The 16803-nt window shown below is 42.1% G+C and overlaps 1 protein-coding gene across 2 annotated transcripts in view; it reads left to right on the forward strand.

Annotated features, from left to right (window-relative positions):
* LOC126215128 (zinc finger protein ZFP2-like) overlaps positions 1-16803 on the forward strand; it is an 81007-nt gene that overhangs the window by 53313 nt on the left and 10891 nt on the right. The window contains exons 10-11 of one of the 2 annotated variants that reach the window (XM_049941789.1): positions 3601-3848; positions 12054-12227. In XM_049941789.1, coding sequence (XP_049797746.1) covers positions 3601-3848; positions 12054-12227 — 422 coding nt within the window. The remainder of the gene's footprint in view (positions 1-3600; positions 3849-12053; positions 12228-16803) is intronic. The other variant, XM_049941790.1, reaches the window with a different exon arrangement.

Consider the following 16803-nt stretch of genomic DNA (forward strand, 5'->3'; position numbering starts at 1 on the left):
TTGTCTCTTTTTCCACCCCCTTCCTTTCTAGTGCTTCTCAGACCTTTCTTCTACATGTGCTATCGACTGCTGCTCAAACCCTGTTCAGATTCTGCTCCTCAGGATCTTTTGGTATACCTTCGCACAGTGTGGTATCAATGTGACTCCCTTGTAGTTTCTACATATCTTTCTCCTCCCTCTCTTGAATGTTAGGGACAATTAATGCCCTCTTCCAATCTTCTGGACTCTTCTTCTCATGTCACACCACCTTCATCACAAGATACAACTGCTGTTTCCCAACCTCCTCCGCTGCCTTCACCGAGCGAGGTGGCGCAGTGATTAGCACAGTGGACTCTCATTCAGGAGGACGACGGTTCAATCCCGCCTCTGGCCATCCTGATTTAGGTTTTCCGTGATTTCCCTAAATTTCTCCAGGCACATGCTGGGATGGTTCCTTCAAAACAGCATGGCCAACTTCCTTCCCTATCCTCCCCTAATCCGATGAGACTGATGACCTTGCAGTTTAATCTTCTCCCCTAATTAACCCAACTCTGGTGCGTGCACCATTTCGACAGCTGCTTCGTCCATACCTGGTGTCTTTCCTCCTTTCATCTTGTGTAGTGGCATTTCAACTTTTTCCATGTCAGGTCCCCCCCCCCTCCCCCTACCCCCTGAGTTTACTTACTTCTACCTCCTTTAGTCTTTTATCCTCATCTCCAAGTCCATACAGATTTGGCAAATGCTCATAATACTCCTTCCACACTATTTTTACTGCCTCTTTGTTATTAACCTCGTTCCCATTTCTATTTGTCATTGTTGCATGCACTCTCAAACCTCTCCTCTTACTTTTGACCATATAGCACATTTTTACTTCCTCAGCTATCTTCCTCCACCATCTTTGTTCATTCTTCCATCCACTTTCTTCTGTCCTCAGTCACTGTCTTATTTGCCTCTTTCTTCCTTTTCTTATACTTCTCTCTTGCTAATTCGATCATTGCTTGGAACCACAGGCTGAAGGCTTTGTTCTTCCTTCTGACTATCTACTTGGCTCTTTCGTTCCAGCATGGTGTCTTCTTCCTCCATTTACGACTACTTGTCCTTCCACGTATAGCAACGGCATCTACTACCATAGCACTTTTAAACTGTCGCCATTCCTCTTTTCCTGTTTCTGGTTCAGTCTTTGGTAACCTTTCCCTTATATTCTCCTGGTATTCCTTCTTGACTTCAGTTTCCATACCCTGATACTCCTTTCCTAATTCTCTGTCTTCTTCCATTCCTTCATGATTCTCATGTTCATCCCTAGTAGCCAGTGGCCACTATCCAGTGCCTCAGATGATAGTACCTTTATATCTGTCACAGTCCTCTTAGTTTGTCAGTCATAGAGCATGTAATCCACCAAAGATATCTACACTAGATTCCTGCTGTACCACTTGAGGCTCTCTTTCTTCCAAAACCTTGAGTTACCTATCACTGAACCATTTCTCTTGCATTATTCCAGCAATCTTTCCTTCTGCATTTCCACTTCCCCATCCTTCTGCTCCTAGAATATTTTAATCACCTTGTATTTCACTCCCTACATGAGCATTCAAGTCTCCCTTGACTATTATCCTTTGTCAGTTTGACTGCTTTTGTAGCTCTTCCAAAGTCCTGCTTTTCTTGTGATCCACTTCAGATTCATACATCTGATCTCCCTTCGTACTTCTTCCCTTTTCATTATTCTGATCTCCATCATACTGTCACTTATCATCTATATCTCATCTTTTAGAACCTCCCTCACAACAACTGCCACACTCTTTTGTCTTCTTTCTTCATTTCCACGTCAGTAGAATCAGTAAACTTTCCTCAGTTGCTTGCAGCCTTCTCCTTTCCGTCTTGTCTCTACCATGTCTAAAATATCTAGCTTTCTCCTTCTCATCATATACACCACTCCTGTACCTTTCCTGTCAGTGTTCCAGTGCTCAAAGTCATCAAGTAATAAAGGAAATCAATATTGTAGCTTTGACAATTCTCTGAAATTTAGTGCATGTGAGGGGGTACTCACAAAAAAAAGGAGGAATCACATTGCCGTGGGTGAACCTTGTGTAGTACGGATTTCTGACGCTAATCATATATAACACAACTCATTGCCAGTTCAGTGCCGCCTGTGTCATCAACCTGGCTTGTTCTGTTCATCTGCAGTGATTGTTTTTGCTAGTGCTGTTTTATTCTTGTTTCATTTTTTATGATGGTGAGCTTAAATGACCAATGTGCATCTGTGAAATTTTGTTTTCTACTCAGTAAAAATGCTGCTGAAACTGTTTTAATGTTGAAAACGGCTTATCAAGATGACGCTATGTGAAAAACTCAAGTGTACGAGTGTTTTACTCGATTTAGAAATGGGAAATGTCGATTGATGACAAGCCTTATTCTGGACATCCATCAACTGCCCTAATCGACAAATATATTGAAAAAGTTCGAGAGCTTATGCTCGCAGACCGTCGACACAGTTGATCAATTGTCAGAGATTAATGGGTTATCTTGTTCATCAAATTGACCCGATTTGTGGCAGACAGGAGACTGGTTCTTCCACCGTGACAATGTACCTGCACACACAGCCATCTCTGTTACACAGGTTTGAGCTACAGATAGCATGGTCCCGCTGCCCCATGCATCTTACTTGCCTGACCTGGCTCCGTGCGCCTTTTTCTTATTTCCACGCATGAAAAGAGGCACGAAGGTACACCGATTTGACAACACTGAAGAAGCTGAGAAAAAAATGAGAGAGGAGCTGTCAGCCATTTCTAAATATGACTACAAAAAATGTTTTGAACAGTGGAAGCACCTGCGGGTCAAACGTATTAGTTGTAGTGGAGAGTTTTTCCAATCCATATGTGGCATACAGCAAACCAGTTCTTAACAGTATTGGTTAAAAACAGTCTTGGTTGCAAATTTAGTGTTTTATTTTTCAATGACGCGTTTTGCCTTATTAAGCATCTTCAGGTTATCTTTTCTAGATGGACGCGAGAGGCACCGAGATCTGCATAACGCGTTCCCGTTCACAGGAGCGAGTAACAGTAAGATGGGGGCTCAGGTAGTAAGCATAATGCGCCACTACTGGCACACGACGCTGGGGCACATTATGCTTACTACCTGAGCCCCCATCTTACTGTTACTCGCTCCTGTGAACGAGAACGCGTTATGCAGATCTTGGTGCCTCTTGCGTCAATCTAGAAAAGGTAACCTGAAGATGCCTAAATAAGGCAAAACGCATCGTTGAAAAATAAAAAACTAAAATTGCAACCAAGACTGTTTTTAACCAATACTGCGATGGAGAGTATTTTGAAGGGGATAAGGCTATTTGATACATAGTTTGAAAATATATAACTTTCAAAAGATTTTTTTTTTTTTTTTTGCGGGGGTGGGGTGGGGGGAGGTGGCGCAGAGGTGGACCCCCTTGTAATTTGGTTAAACAGAATAGTTGCCGACATCATGCCTTCCAGAAGTCTGGAAATTAGTGTTACATATGTAGTGCATTACTTGGCGAAAGTTGAGAAAAATTAAAACTTAGTACATATTAACTGTACGAGCGACACCAGAGCGAGTGGAGATGCCACACTACCTTACATTTTCCCGGTGCGACAGGAGCCGCGGTACTCGTGCGAAATTTGTGGGACCCGTTTCCGGCGGAAGGACACCCTGGATCGCCACGTGGCACGCCACGCGGACCCGCAGCCGTTCGCTTGCGACCGCTGCCGGCGGCGCTACTCGTCGCGCTCCAGCCTGCGGGCACACGTGGAGGCGCGTCACACCGAGCAGCCGGAGGCGAGCCGCTTCAGCTGCGGCACCTGCGGGAAGGTCTACCTGCAGAAGAGCAGCTTCATCGAGCACACGTGAGTGTAGGAGCACCTCTCGCATTAACTGTCGTGTCAGTTCTCTACGGAACCTTAGCTTCCGACAGTATCTGCCACCGTCATCTACATCCACACACTTGTGGTGTATGGTCCCTTGCACCACTTGAAGTCAGCTCTTTTCCTGTTCCACTTCGAAATGGAGGAAGCAAAAAACTGTCTGTATACTTCTGTAGGAGTGTCGATGTCTCCTATCTTTCCTCTGTGGTCCTTACGTGAGGTGCACCTCGGTGGCAGTGGGATAGATCTGCAGCAGTCATAAATACTGGTTCTTTAAACTTTCTCAATAGTAATCCTGTTTAATAAACATCCACGACTGAGCATTATTGTAGATATGGAAGGGTATTAAAAAACTGGAGTAACAATGCTGCGAGCAGGGCTTTTTTAGTACACATTTCTGCCGCTAAGTGTGTGTTGCGCAACTCGTTGCCCGTTCAGTACCAACTGTGTTGTCGAACTGGCCTGTACTGTTCATCTGCAGTGATTCTTTTTGATACTGCTGGTTTGTTCTTGTTTTATTTTTTATAATGGGAAGTTTAAGTGAACAATGTACAGCTGTGAAACTTTGTCTTCTACCCAGCACAAATGCTACTGAAACTGTTTCAATGTTGAAAACATCTTACCAAGGTGACACTATGGGAAAAACTCGAGTCTATGGGTGGTTTGCTTGATTTAAAAATGGCAAAATGTCAATTGATGACAAATCTCATTCCGGACATCCATCAGCTGCCCGAATTGAGCAAAAAATATTGAAAAAGTTCTAGAGATTTTGTTCACAGACAGTAGACAGACAATTACTCAACTGTCAGAGATTAGTTGGTTATCTTGGAGCTAGGTTCAGTGATTTTGTGGTAGACAGGAGTTTGGTCCTTCCACCAAGACAAGGCACTTGCACTCACAGCCATCTCTGTTATTTTTGACTAAAAATGGCATGGTTTCACTGCCCCACACATCTTACTCACCTGACCTGGCTCCGTGCGACTTTTTCTTGTTTCCAAGCATGAAAAGGGGATGAAAGGACACTGATTTGATGACACTGAAGAAGTCAAGAAAAAAATGAGGGAGAAGCTCTCAGCCATTTCTAAAGATGACTACAAAAAGTGTTTCGAACAGTGGAAGCACTGGTGGGACAAATGTATTAGTTGTAATGGAGAGTATTTTGAAGGGGATAAGGTTGTTTTGTAAACAATTTGAAAATATATAGTTCTTTTTGTGCTGCCTCATATGGAGTTAAACTGCTTCAGTTGTAAAAGGTTTTTTATAAGGCAGTGGATACCAGTAAGAACTATCTTAGCTACAGTTCTACCTGTGATTGGGCTAGTTCAAGTAAAAAAATATAAGAAATGTCACCCAATCCTGGTGACTGGGGAACTGAGAATGGAAATTGAGCCTATATAGATGTAGAGGCATAATGTAGAGTAAGAGGTTGAAAATCATGTCCCATCCTATGACCGTGAGCTTTGCAATGGGGGAAGTAAATAGGTAAGTTGCTAAATTGGTGGAGCGATGCTATTGCTGTCTGGTAGGGTGAGTCAAAGTGACTACCGTATTTACTCGAATCTAAGCCGCACTCAAATCTAAGCCGCACCTGAAAAATGAGACGTGAAATCAAGGAAAAAAAGTTTTCCCGAATCTAAGCCACACCTGAAATTTGAGACTCAAAATTCAAGGGGGGAGAAAAGTTTTAGGCAGCACCTCCAAATCGAAACAAAGTTGGTCCACTGTAATATGAGACACAATTTAGGTCCAATGAATGACGATACAGCTACAGTAGTTTGCTTCGAGTCATAAGCTTAGCAGTTAAGCTTTACGAGGTAGCCATTGCTATGCGTCAGGCGCTCCGTCCGTATTTATAAAGGTACCCTTCCTTTCTCACGTGCCTCGTCTGGTTTCAATCGATTGTTTATTTTTCTTTGATCTGATAAGTGCCGTTCTCTTTGTTATAGGTGTTTATGTCACTCTAAGCTGGAAATGCATAACTGTTCTGTGTCATGCATTGTTTGTCGCATACTGATAATGAGTGTTTACGGCTTGTCGCCGCTCGTGGCATGGCTTGCCTTTGTGCATGCTACAGCCGCTTACAACCTTTTTTTTTTTTTAAAAAAAAAGAGGAATCGTCTCATTAGCGAAACAATGGCAAGAGACTGCTATTTGTTGTTACTTACACTGCTGCTTACTTTGATAATGATCAACAAGAACCAAATAATAGGCTGCGTATGATAGATGTTCTGAACAAGAGTTTAGCGAAATTTTTTCTCCGTTTGAAAATATTTGCAGACGCCTCTTTCTGCACAGAAATTAGTCATCTTAGATTTAAAAATCTAATCTGTTGCCATGCTTCATTTCTGACTGTATCACTATTCAACATAAGAATAATACGAATATAAACATGATATGATATGTATATTCTTCCGCATTTGCTGTTGTCTCACTCTAGTTTCGTAGTTTATTAGGCAGACAGGATTTAAATGAAATAGCAGCAAACACGAAAGAATACATGGCAAAATGTTTATATTCATATTATTCTTATGATGAAGAGAATACTGCATGTGATTCACAATTCATAAAAGTTCCTATTAGCAACCATCTCTTCTCACAGGTAGGAAAAAATTCAGAACGCAGAGTTGGCCATATTGACAAACATCCCAAACAGTCTCGCCAGTCGGAGTTTCGTAGTACATTGAAATGAGGCTACATTCGATGATGAACAATACGGAATTTGTATTTACTTCATTGGATAATGCATGAAAATGCAGTGGTCGAAACTCGGGGCGGAGAAAAAAAGCTCGTCTTCCACGTTTTTTTTAAATTTATTTACTGACGCAGAGGTTTTGGCGCCAGCATTTATCTTTGTGCCTGCAAAGCATGCTGTGTAGCGCTACATATATATTCGACGGCAGAAGTTAGTTGTGGCGGCACCTACCAACATTTTTCAGAATTTCCGCTTACTTTGCACTCGATTCTAAGCCGCAGGCGGTTTTTTGGATTACAAAAACCGGAAAAAAAGTGCGGCTTAGATTCGAGTAAATACGGTACTCTGGCTGTTCACCTCAATTGAAAATCTTAAATACAAGCTGAGGAAGTATACTGTGCAACTTTGCATTTTTTTAAATGGTCAATTTCATGTTTGTCTTATCATACCTCTTTGCATTTGAAACAATGGAAACTACAGGTAGGAATATCAACAATGTAGGAAAAGACAGGTTGCTACTTCCTATAAAGAAAACACATTAAGTTGCCGACTGGCACACGTAAAAGACAATTACATAGAGGTTTCAGCCACAGCCATCGTCAGTAAAGAGAGATGTACACCTCACACACACACATGACCACCACGTCCAGCATCTCAGGCTGGAATGACATGAGCATTCCGGCTTGAAATGTTGCAATTCGCTGTCATGTGTACGTGAGGTGTGCTTGCTTTTGAATGTGAGTTGTGTGTATGTCTCTCTTACTGATGAAGGTTGTGGCCGAAAGCTCTATGTAAGTGTAAGCCATCTAGCTGTTGGATGGCCCCTCCTTCTGGTAGAACACGGGCTGCCTTTCATTATTAATTTAGGTACCCTGTTGTCTGTCTATCTGTTCTTCATATGACCTAACCAACATACTCTTTCAGATTTAACAAATTTCTCTGTGTCTTTCCCTTGTATAAGCTCTTGTATTTCATGGTTGTACCTTACTCTCCAACTCTCTGATTCTGTAACAGACCCATAAATTTTTCACAGGATTTTCCGCTCAAATGCTCTTAGGTTTTTCGTATCTGATACTATTGTTGCCCACATTTGTGGCCCACATGTAACAACTGGCCACACCATGGAATGGTATGCTATTAACTTGGTTGATATTGTTGTTAGAGAATTCTTGAGTATCTGTATGTTTGCATAATAGGCTCTGTTTCCACTTTGTATCATTATTCTAATACGAAGTCTCATATTATTATCTCTGTTTAAGAGGACATGTGGAGAATGGAAGCAACTGACAGCTTTAAAACATTTATTTGAAACCTTCAAGTTATATATAGAATTGGACATTACTATGTATTTTGTCTTCTTTTTGTTTACAGTTAGTTCAATTTTTATTCCTTCTGCTTCCATTATTTCCTGAATTTTTTTAAAGTGTGTTTACATACCATGCCATGTCACAATTGCAGTATCACCTATACATGGGCATACCTGACTGGATTTCATCATTATTGTTCTTCTCTCTCTCTCTCTCTCTCTCTCTCTCTCTCTCTCTCTCTCTCTCTCTCTCTCTCTCTCTTTTCCCAGACTGTGAAGTGAAAAGTTGAACAGGACTCTAGAGAGACCATCACCCTGTTTCACTCCATTTGTAAAATTAAAGTTCTTGGTCATTTTGGTTTCACCTCTACTTTTGCCTCTGTGTCCTTCATTACTAACTATCTTCTGTAGCCTGTGTCAGATGCCCAGTTCGTTTAGTGCTTTATACAGTTTTCTCCTTTCTCATAAATAAGGCATATTATTTCAGTTCTCTGGTCTCAGGCATGCTTCCATTTTCCCACATATTATTTATTAGTGTATGTACTTCACATATTAGGGGTTTTTTTGGTCCTTGATGTAGCGTAATTGTGGCCTTAGAGTTCTGGGTGTTTACAACATTCCATATGATGTGGCAGAAGTACATGGACCAGTTATTTGAACCATTTTCCAGAAATGTACCAAAAATTAGCAGCACATCAACTACATTACTATAGAATTGGCTCCTCTTGCTGAACAGAGCCTTATAAATAAGTACAAGGCTTTGTTCAGGGAGACACAGATTCCAGCCTGCACTTCAGACTACACTTATGGGAAAAAAATTGCAACATCAAAAAATAATTAATGCAGAGTAACAAAATTTCAGGAATACATTCGTGTAGTTAGCATATTTAAATGATTTACATCACAAGAGTTAATGTAAGCATGAGATAATTTATTGCAAATATTAAATGCTGGTACATTAATAACCAGTGATATGTCCGCCCCTGGTAGCTGAGTGGTCAGCGCGACGGAATGTCATACCTAACAGCCCGGGTTCGATTCCCGGCTGGGTCGGAGATTTTCTCCGCTCAGGGACTGGGTGTCGTGTTGTCCTTATCATCATCATTTCATCCCCGTCGACACGCGAGTCGCCGAAGTGGCGTCATCTCGAAAGACTTGCACCAGGCGAGCAGTCTACCCGACAGGAGGCCCTAGTCACACGGCATTTCCATTTACCAGTGAAATCCCCAGAAGGTGAACGCAAGCACGCAAATGTGCTTGCATTGTGTTGTACAGGTGCCGTATGCCTGTTGCACTTGATCAGTCAATACAAGGATGGTTAATGGTCGTTGTGTGTACACTTAAGTTGTCATTAGGTGTAGGTCCAGTGTGTTTGGCACACAGACAGTTGGTTGCAGGTCATCAACTGGCCTCCATCTAGCCAATACACAGCCATCAGTGGCTCCAAGGCAGAACCAGCTTTCAGCAGGAAAACACAGTAGATCTTCTCCCTGCCCTCTAGCGAGCTCTCGCTTGACACCACTGAAGTCACAAATGGAGGCAGTTTGGGGTGAGTGGAATGTGTGCTACAGCGTGTGTGGCTCGGAGCTGTCATTGAAGTAACCAATTTATGATACTTCCTCGCGTCGCTGTGACGCCGACTGTTGCCCAAATTGCTGCTGCAGGTTTGGTACAATGTGCGAGAGCCTTACACCGAACACGGCGGTCTTCTCTTTCGGCAGTGCCACTTGGCCATCCGAAATGTAGCCTCCTTGTGACCACACATTCTTGCCATCAATCATATGTGGTGACTACATTCTTGCCAAATCTTTCTGCAGTATCATAAAAGGTAGCTTCTCATAGCCCCATTATTTTGTTAAAAGTCAGTGAAGTGTTGTTAATGGCTTCTTCATCACCTTAAAGGCATTCTTGACTAATATCAATACACCATGTCCAATCTTAAAGGTAACTAATGCTCATGACCATTACAGCATGTGTGTAAAATAAACTTGATTTGCCTCCTGATAGCAGTTCTACTGGCACCACTCTTAAGTGACTGGTGCAAAATCTGAATACACATCATCTTTCAGAGGTAGGAATATGCATGCCAACTTTTGTTTATGTCACATAACTTCTTATTTGTGTTGCAATTTTTTTTCTGTCAGTGCATTTATCAACACCACCAGTGACCTCCATGAAGAAGCAAATATACGAGGGTCACTCCAAAAGAAATGCACACTATTTTTGTAAAAATACAGTTTTCATTCCTCACATGTGAAAGTTTTACTGTGTGTAGATACATACTTCCCAATTGTTTTCAAACTTAGTTCAACCTGTTCCCGTGAGTGGCGCCATCACAGCATGTCTTGAAGATGGCTGCTACACTTGACATTTGTCAGATGTAACGTGCTGTCATAGAATTCCTGTGCTGTGAAAATGAGACAGTGGGAAACATACACAAGAGGTTGAAAAAAGTGTATGGAGATGCTGCTGTCGATCGCAGTACAGTTAGTCAGTGGGCAAGCAGGTTACGTGATGAAAGCGGGCACGGCAATATTGAGGATTTTCCTCGCAGCGGCAGGCCTCGTACTGCACACACTCCAGATAATGTGCAGAGAGTTAATGAATTGGTGACTGCTGACAGACACATCACAGTGAACGAATTGTCACGCTACATTGGGATGGGGGAAGGAAGTGTTTGCAGAATACTGAAAGTGTTGGCGTTAAAAAAAGTTTGTGCCAGGTGGGATCCCAGGATGTTGACAGTGGTTCACAAAGAAACAAGAAAAATGGTATGCAGTGAACTTTTTGAACAGTACGAGAATGGTGGAGATGAATTTCTCGGAAGAATTGTGACAGGTGATGAAACATAGCTCCATCGTTTTTCACCAGGGACGAAGAGGCAATCAATGGAGTGGCATCATGCAAATTAACCCAAGAAAAAAAAAATTCAAAACCACACCTTCTGCTGGAAAAGTTATGGCTACGGTGTTTTTCGATTCCAAAGGACTCTTGCTTGTGGACATCATGCCAAGTGGAACGACCATAAATTGTGATGCATATATGATGACACTGAAGGAACTTCAAGCTTGACTGAGTCGTGTTTGATCACATCGGCAAAAACAGGATGTTTTGCTGTTGCACGACAATGCTCGGCCACATGTCAGTCAAAAAACCATGGAAGCGATCACAAAACTCGGATGGACAACACTGAAACACCCGCCATACACTCCTGACCTGGCTCCATGTGACTATCATCTCTTTTGGAAACTGAAAGACTCTCTTTGTGGAACAATGTTTGAAGATGATGACTCCCTTGTGCACGCTGTAAAACAGTGGCTCCAACAGGTTGGTCCAGAATTTTACTGTGCAGGTATACAGGTGCTGGTTCCAAGACGGCATAAGGCAGTTGAGAGGGATGGAAATTTTGTGGAGAAATGAAAATATTGTTCCTAAAGAATGTATCTACACACTGTAAAACTTTCAAACATGCAGAATAAAAGATGGATTTAAAAAAAAAATAGTGTGCATTTCTTTTGGAGTGACCCTCGTATAACAGATGCATAACAGAGGGAAAAATTTAAAAAAAAGCACCAAAACAGACATACATTAATGTGTAAGTGTTGTTTAATGTGGAGCCCAATTTGACAACCAAGAAAACATGTACTGCAGGAAATTAGTCTAAATTATGTTCGTGATCTCTCAGAGTATGAGGATAGTGCAAGAGGAAAGTCTGTAAATTTAGCTTAAAAAAGCTGAGTTTGCTCAGAATTCTCATTTCTGTTAGAAGCCTGCTTAAAAAAGAATTTACAAGATAATGCACACTTTTCTGCACAACCTTGAAACAATTTTTATACAGGTGGACATTATTTTTCCGTTTCATGTTCAGTTCGTGAATGTTGCAATTCATAACAGCAGAATGTAAATGGGCGAAGGGAACAAACTTGTGCATTTTAGTGTCCTCAACAATGGATCTTTGTGGTATTACACATTTGTGATGCTGAAAATATTCAGCTACAATACAGTCCCTTTTTTTTCTCCACATTGTTTATTCGTTTTGTTTTTACAATCTTAACACTTCTTGGTTTCACAGATGTGGTGGTATTGTAATGGAATTAATCATCTTTGCAAGTTGTTGGTTTTCTTTTTGTTACAACCGCAGGACTGTTATTACACTGATGTGCTGTATCGAGTGCTTTCTCCAATTTAGGAAAACCCACACTGGAGAGTTCCGTTACCAGTGCGAAACTTGTGAGAAGCGATTTGTGAAGCGCAGTCACTACGAGTCCCACGTGCGTATTCACAGCAGTGAACGGCCGTACCGGTGTGATACGTGTGAGCGCTCGTACAAGGAACAGAAGCACCTGCGTGAGCATGTGCGAAGGTGAGTGTAGTTGAGGTGGCAGATTTTTGTGTGTGTACTACAGTGGTGCCAGCTGAAAACCTGAGTGTGCTGCTGTGTGTCTGAGGCAACAGTCCTAGGGTTTCTCACAGTATTTTATAACAATGAAAACAATCAGTTATTGATGAAATTATTTAATTGGATAAATAAAAAATCTGCTCACCAAGCAGCGTCAGAACACATACATAGAAGGCTGTCGTGATTGGCAAGCTTTCGGAGCCAGTGGTTCCTTCTTCATGGAGAGGGGTTGAAGAGGAAGGAAGAAGGGTGAAGGAAAAGGACTGGAGAGGTCTAGGAAAAGGGAAAGTCACCCAAAACTGTGGGTCCGGGGAGACTTACCGTACAGGAAGAGAAGGAAAGACTGATTGTTGGGGGCTGCATCGGACAAGGTTTGGACACCTGAGAGCTTAAAGGTGGTAAAGGTGGTAGACAGGGTAATATGCAAGACAGAGATTACTACTAAAACATCGTGCACGAGTTAATAAGAGTGAGTAAGCTAAGTGATTTGTACGTAACATAACTGGGAGGGGGTGGTGAAAAACAGACAGGAAAGACAATGAAAGATGTAGAAAACTAAAGTGTAGGGAAGCGAAGAGTAGTTACAGTGAAGAAAAGCTGAAACGGAAGAAATTAATGTAAATTAAGGCCAGGTGGGTGGCGAGAACCAAGGACACATTGTAGTGCTAGTTCCCACCTGCAGAGTTCTGAGAAACTGGATTCTTCCCCCTGACACCCTTCTGCTTGAAGAAGGCGACACTGGCTCCAAAAGCTTGCCAATCACAACAGTCTTTTATGTGTGTGTTCTGCCGCCACTTGGAGACTAGATTTTTTATCTGTCCGATTAAATAATTTCACAGTATTTTACATATCAGTAAAAGTGATATGTTTATCTAAACTGCTTTACCTCTGCCTGATGAGATCTGAATTCAAAGTGTCTGAAAAGTCCCCGTACCCCTCACTGAAAATAGTACAATATTGAGGGTAGTCAGAAACATTCTGAAAAGCTCATAGGGATGTCGCAGGGTAGGCTGTGCTGTGGAATAATCCTTATGAAGAAAAAAAAAAAAGAAAAAAGAAAAAATTCAATATGTTGCACCATTTCTGAGTTAATTATCATCGAAGTTAACCAATCGGGTTGTTGCATGTAAAAATTTGAGCAGCCTGCCAGATGCAATAAGTGTCAGTTGTTCTCATAGCGCAGATGACAGTGCATGACAGTGCCCGGGCTTTTGTTTGGGTTGGATCTTTACTACCGTCTCACGTCTGATGTCTGTATCGGTCTCTCATTTGGTACGGTGACACCATCCGGTGGAACACTCAAATTTGCACGTGCAGTGGCCCGATCGGCTAACTTCACTGCTAATTGACTTGGAAGTGGTGCAATGTATGAAGGTGGTTTGAAAAGTTCTCAGAAGGGAATATAAATAAAGTACATACATCACTGAAACTCAGTAGTCATTAGACATTGTGAGAGAGCAGAATGGGGCACTTTGCGGAACTCACTAACTTCGAACGTGGTCAGGTAATTTGCTGTCACTTCTGTCATACATCTGTACAAAAGATTTTCACACTCCTGAACATCCCTACGTCCACTGTTTCCGATGTGATAGTGAAGTGGAAACGTGAAGGGACATGTACAGCACAGAAACGTACAGGCCGACCTCGTCTGCTGACTGACAGAGACTACCGGCAGTTGAAGAGGTTCATAACGTGTAGTAGGCAGACATCTATCCAGACCATCACACAAGAATTCCAAACTGCATCAGGATCCACTGCAAGAACTGTGACAGTTAGGTGGGAGGTGATAAAAGTTGGATTTCGTGGTTGAGCAGCTGCTCATAAGCCAGACATCGTGCCGGTAAATGCCAAACGATACCTCGCTCGGTGTAAGGAGTGTAAACATTGGATGATTGAACAGTGGAAAAATGTTGTGTGGAGTGACAAATCATGGTACACAATGTGGCAATCCGATGGCAGATTGTGGGTGTGGTGAATGCCCGGTGAACATCGTCTGCCAGCATGTGTAGTGCCAGCAGTAAAATTCGGAGGCAGTGGTGTTATGGTGTGGTCGTGTTTTTCATGGTGGGGGCTTTCACCCCTTGTTGTTTTGCATGGCACTATCAGAGCACAGGCCTACATTGATGTTTTAAGCACCTTCTTGCTTCCCACTGTTGAAGAGTGTGCCGGCCGCTGTGGCCGAGCGGTTCTAGGCACTTCAGTCCGGAAGCACACAGCTGCTATGGTCACAGGTTTGAATCCTGCCTCAGGCGTGGATGTGTGTGATGTCCTTAGGTTTAAGTAGTTCTAAGTCTAGGGGACTGATGACCTCAGATGTTAAGTCCCATAGTGCTTTGAGCCATTTGAAGAGCGGTACGGGGATGGTGATTTGCACCTTTCAACACGATTGAGCACCTGTTCATAACGCACAGCCTGTGATGGAGTTGTTACATGAGAATGACATCCTTGCAATGGACTGGCCTTCACAGAGCGCTGACCTGAATTCTATAGAACACCGTTGGGATGTTTTGGAACAACGACTTTGTGCTGGTCCTCACCGACCGATATCGATACCTCTTCTCAGTGCAGCGCTCCATGAAGAATGGGCTGCCATTCTCCAAGAAACCTTCCAGCACCTGACTGAACATATGCCTGCGATAGTGGAAGCTGTCATCAAGGTAACAGGTGGGCCAACACCATACTCAATTCCAGCATTACTGATGGAGGGTGCACCGAGCGAGGTGGTGCAGTGGTTAGCACACTGGACTTGCATTCCGGAGGACGACGGTTCAATTCCGCATCCGGCCATCCTGATTTAGGTTTTCTGTGATTTCCCCAAATCACTCCAGGCAAATGCTGGGATGGTTCCTTTGAAAGGGCACGGCAATCTTCCTTCCCCATCCTTCCATAATCCGATGAGACCGATGACCTCGCTGTTTGGTCTCTTCCCGCCAAACAATCCAACCTAACCCCGATGCCACAAACTTGTAAGTCATTTTCAGCCAGGTGTCCGGATACTTTTTCTCAGATAGTGTATGTTGGAGCTAAATGAATTTGAATGTGGGTTAACTGTTGGCACTCATACGGTAAGCCAACCGAGGCAGCCAAAGCCTTTGGTGTTTAAAGAGGCACCATATCAAAGATTTGTATCAAATCCAAGGAAACTGGAGAAATGTCATCTGCTAAGTCTTATCAGACTAAAGTACATGTGGAGTGATCGTGGCACATGATCATTGAAGAGGATTGTGACAAAAAATAAGAAGATGAAAGCTGCAAAAGTTACTGCAGAACTGAATGCCACACTTTCTAACTCTGTCAGTGCCAAACAAAACATGATGGGAACTCCATAATCGGGAAATAACAGAGTGACATGTAATTTCAAAACCACTCACCAATGATGCAAATGCTTGTAACAGGAAAATGTGGTGCTGAAGCCTTAAAACCTGAACTAAGGAACAGTGGAAAATCCAGGATGGAATGTAACAATATTATGAGAATGACAGTTGCTACTCACCAAGTAGTGGAGATGCTGAGTCACAGATAGGCACAACAAAAAGACACTCTCACAATTATAACTTTTTGCCATTAAGGTCTTTGTCAACAATAGACAGTGTAATTTGGTCGGATGCGTCTTGTTTCTCACTGTACCCAACTTGTGGCCGAGTAAACATCCCAAGACTGACATGTGGCAGAGATTCGGTGATGGTTTGGGCAGCCATATTGTGATATTCCCAGGGCCCACAAGTACTCTGCAAGGTCACATTACTGGTTTATGTGGGGAGGTCCATCCCACAGTAGAATGTCTGTTTTGCTCCAATTCACACAACTCGTATCATCCAGGACTGCTTTTGTGAGCACGAGGATGAACTGTCACATCCGTCGTGGTCATTTCAGTCATCAGATCTCAATATTATTCAGCCTTTGGAGAGAAGGGTGCATGATCACTATTCACCTCCATCGTCGTTCCATGGACTTGCTCCTATTTTGCAGGTAGAATGGGATAAGATTCCCTTGAAAACCAGAGAGGACGTGTATTCATCCATTCTGAAATAACTGGAAGTTGTTTTGAATGCCAACGGGCTTCCTGCGAGTCACTCCATTTGAAGTCAACCAATAAAAATATAAATTGGAATCTTGACAGTTTAGGAATTTGTAATTTTTTGTCATTTTACTCTACTTACCAAAATAGGACAGAATAGAAAATTAAAGATTTTTTGGACATTAATAATATTTTTTTGGACATTTTGAGGTATTAATTTTTAAAGTTTCTGAAATTTTGTAATTTTTGCCATGTTTGGAAACTTTAAAACACCATATCTCAAAAAGTATTTGATGTACAGACCAGAAATGTATACAGTTTGATTCAATTTATGATAGGCTTTGAAAATTTATTGTAGGCTTTAAAAAATGTGCTGTTTGACAAAATTCATCAAAATGATACATTTTCCTAACAAAAACATAAATTTTGAAAATTTTGACACGGGAATGCTTTTTTGTTTTGAAAAAATGTATGTCAATCATTCACTATTTTTTAATGTGTGTGCCAAATTTCATGGTGGTA

The sequence above is a fragment of the Schistocerca nitens genome, chromosome 12, assembly GCF_023898315.1.
Source record: "Schistocerca nitens isolate TAMUIC-IGC-003100 chromosome 12, iqSchNite1.1, whole genome shotgun sequence".
Lineage (NCBI taxonomy): Eukaryota > Metazoa > Arthropoda > Insecta > Orthoptera > Acrididae > Schistocerca > Schistocerca nitens.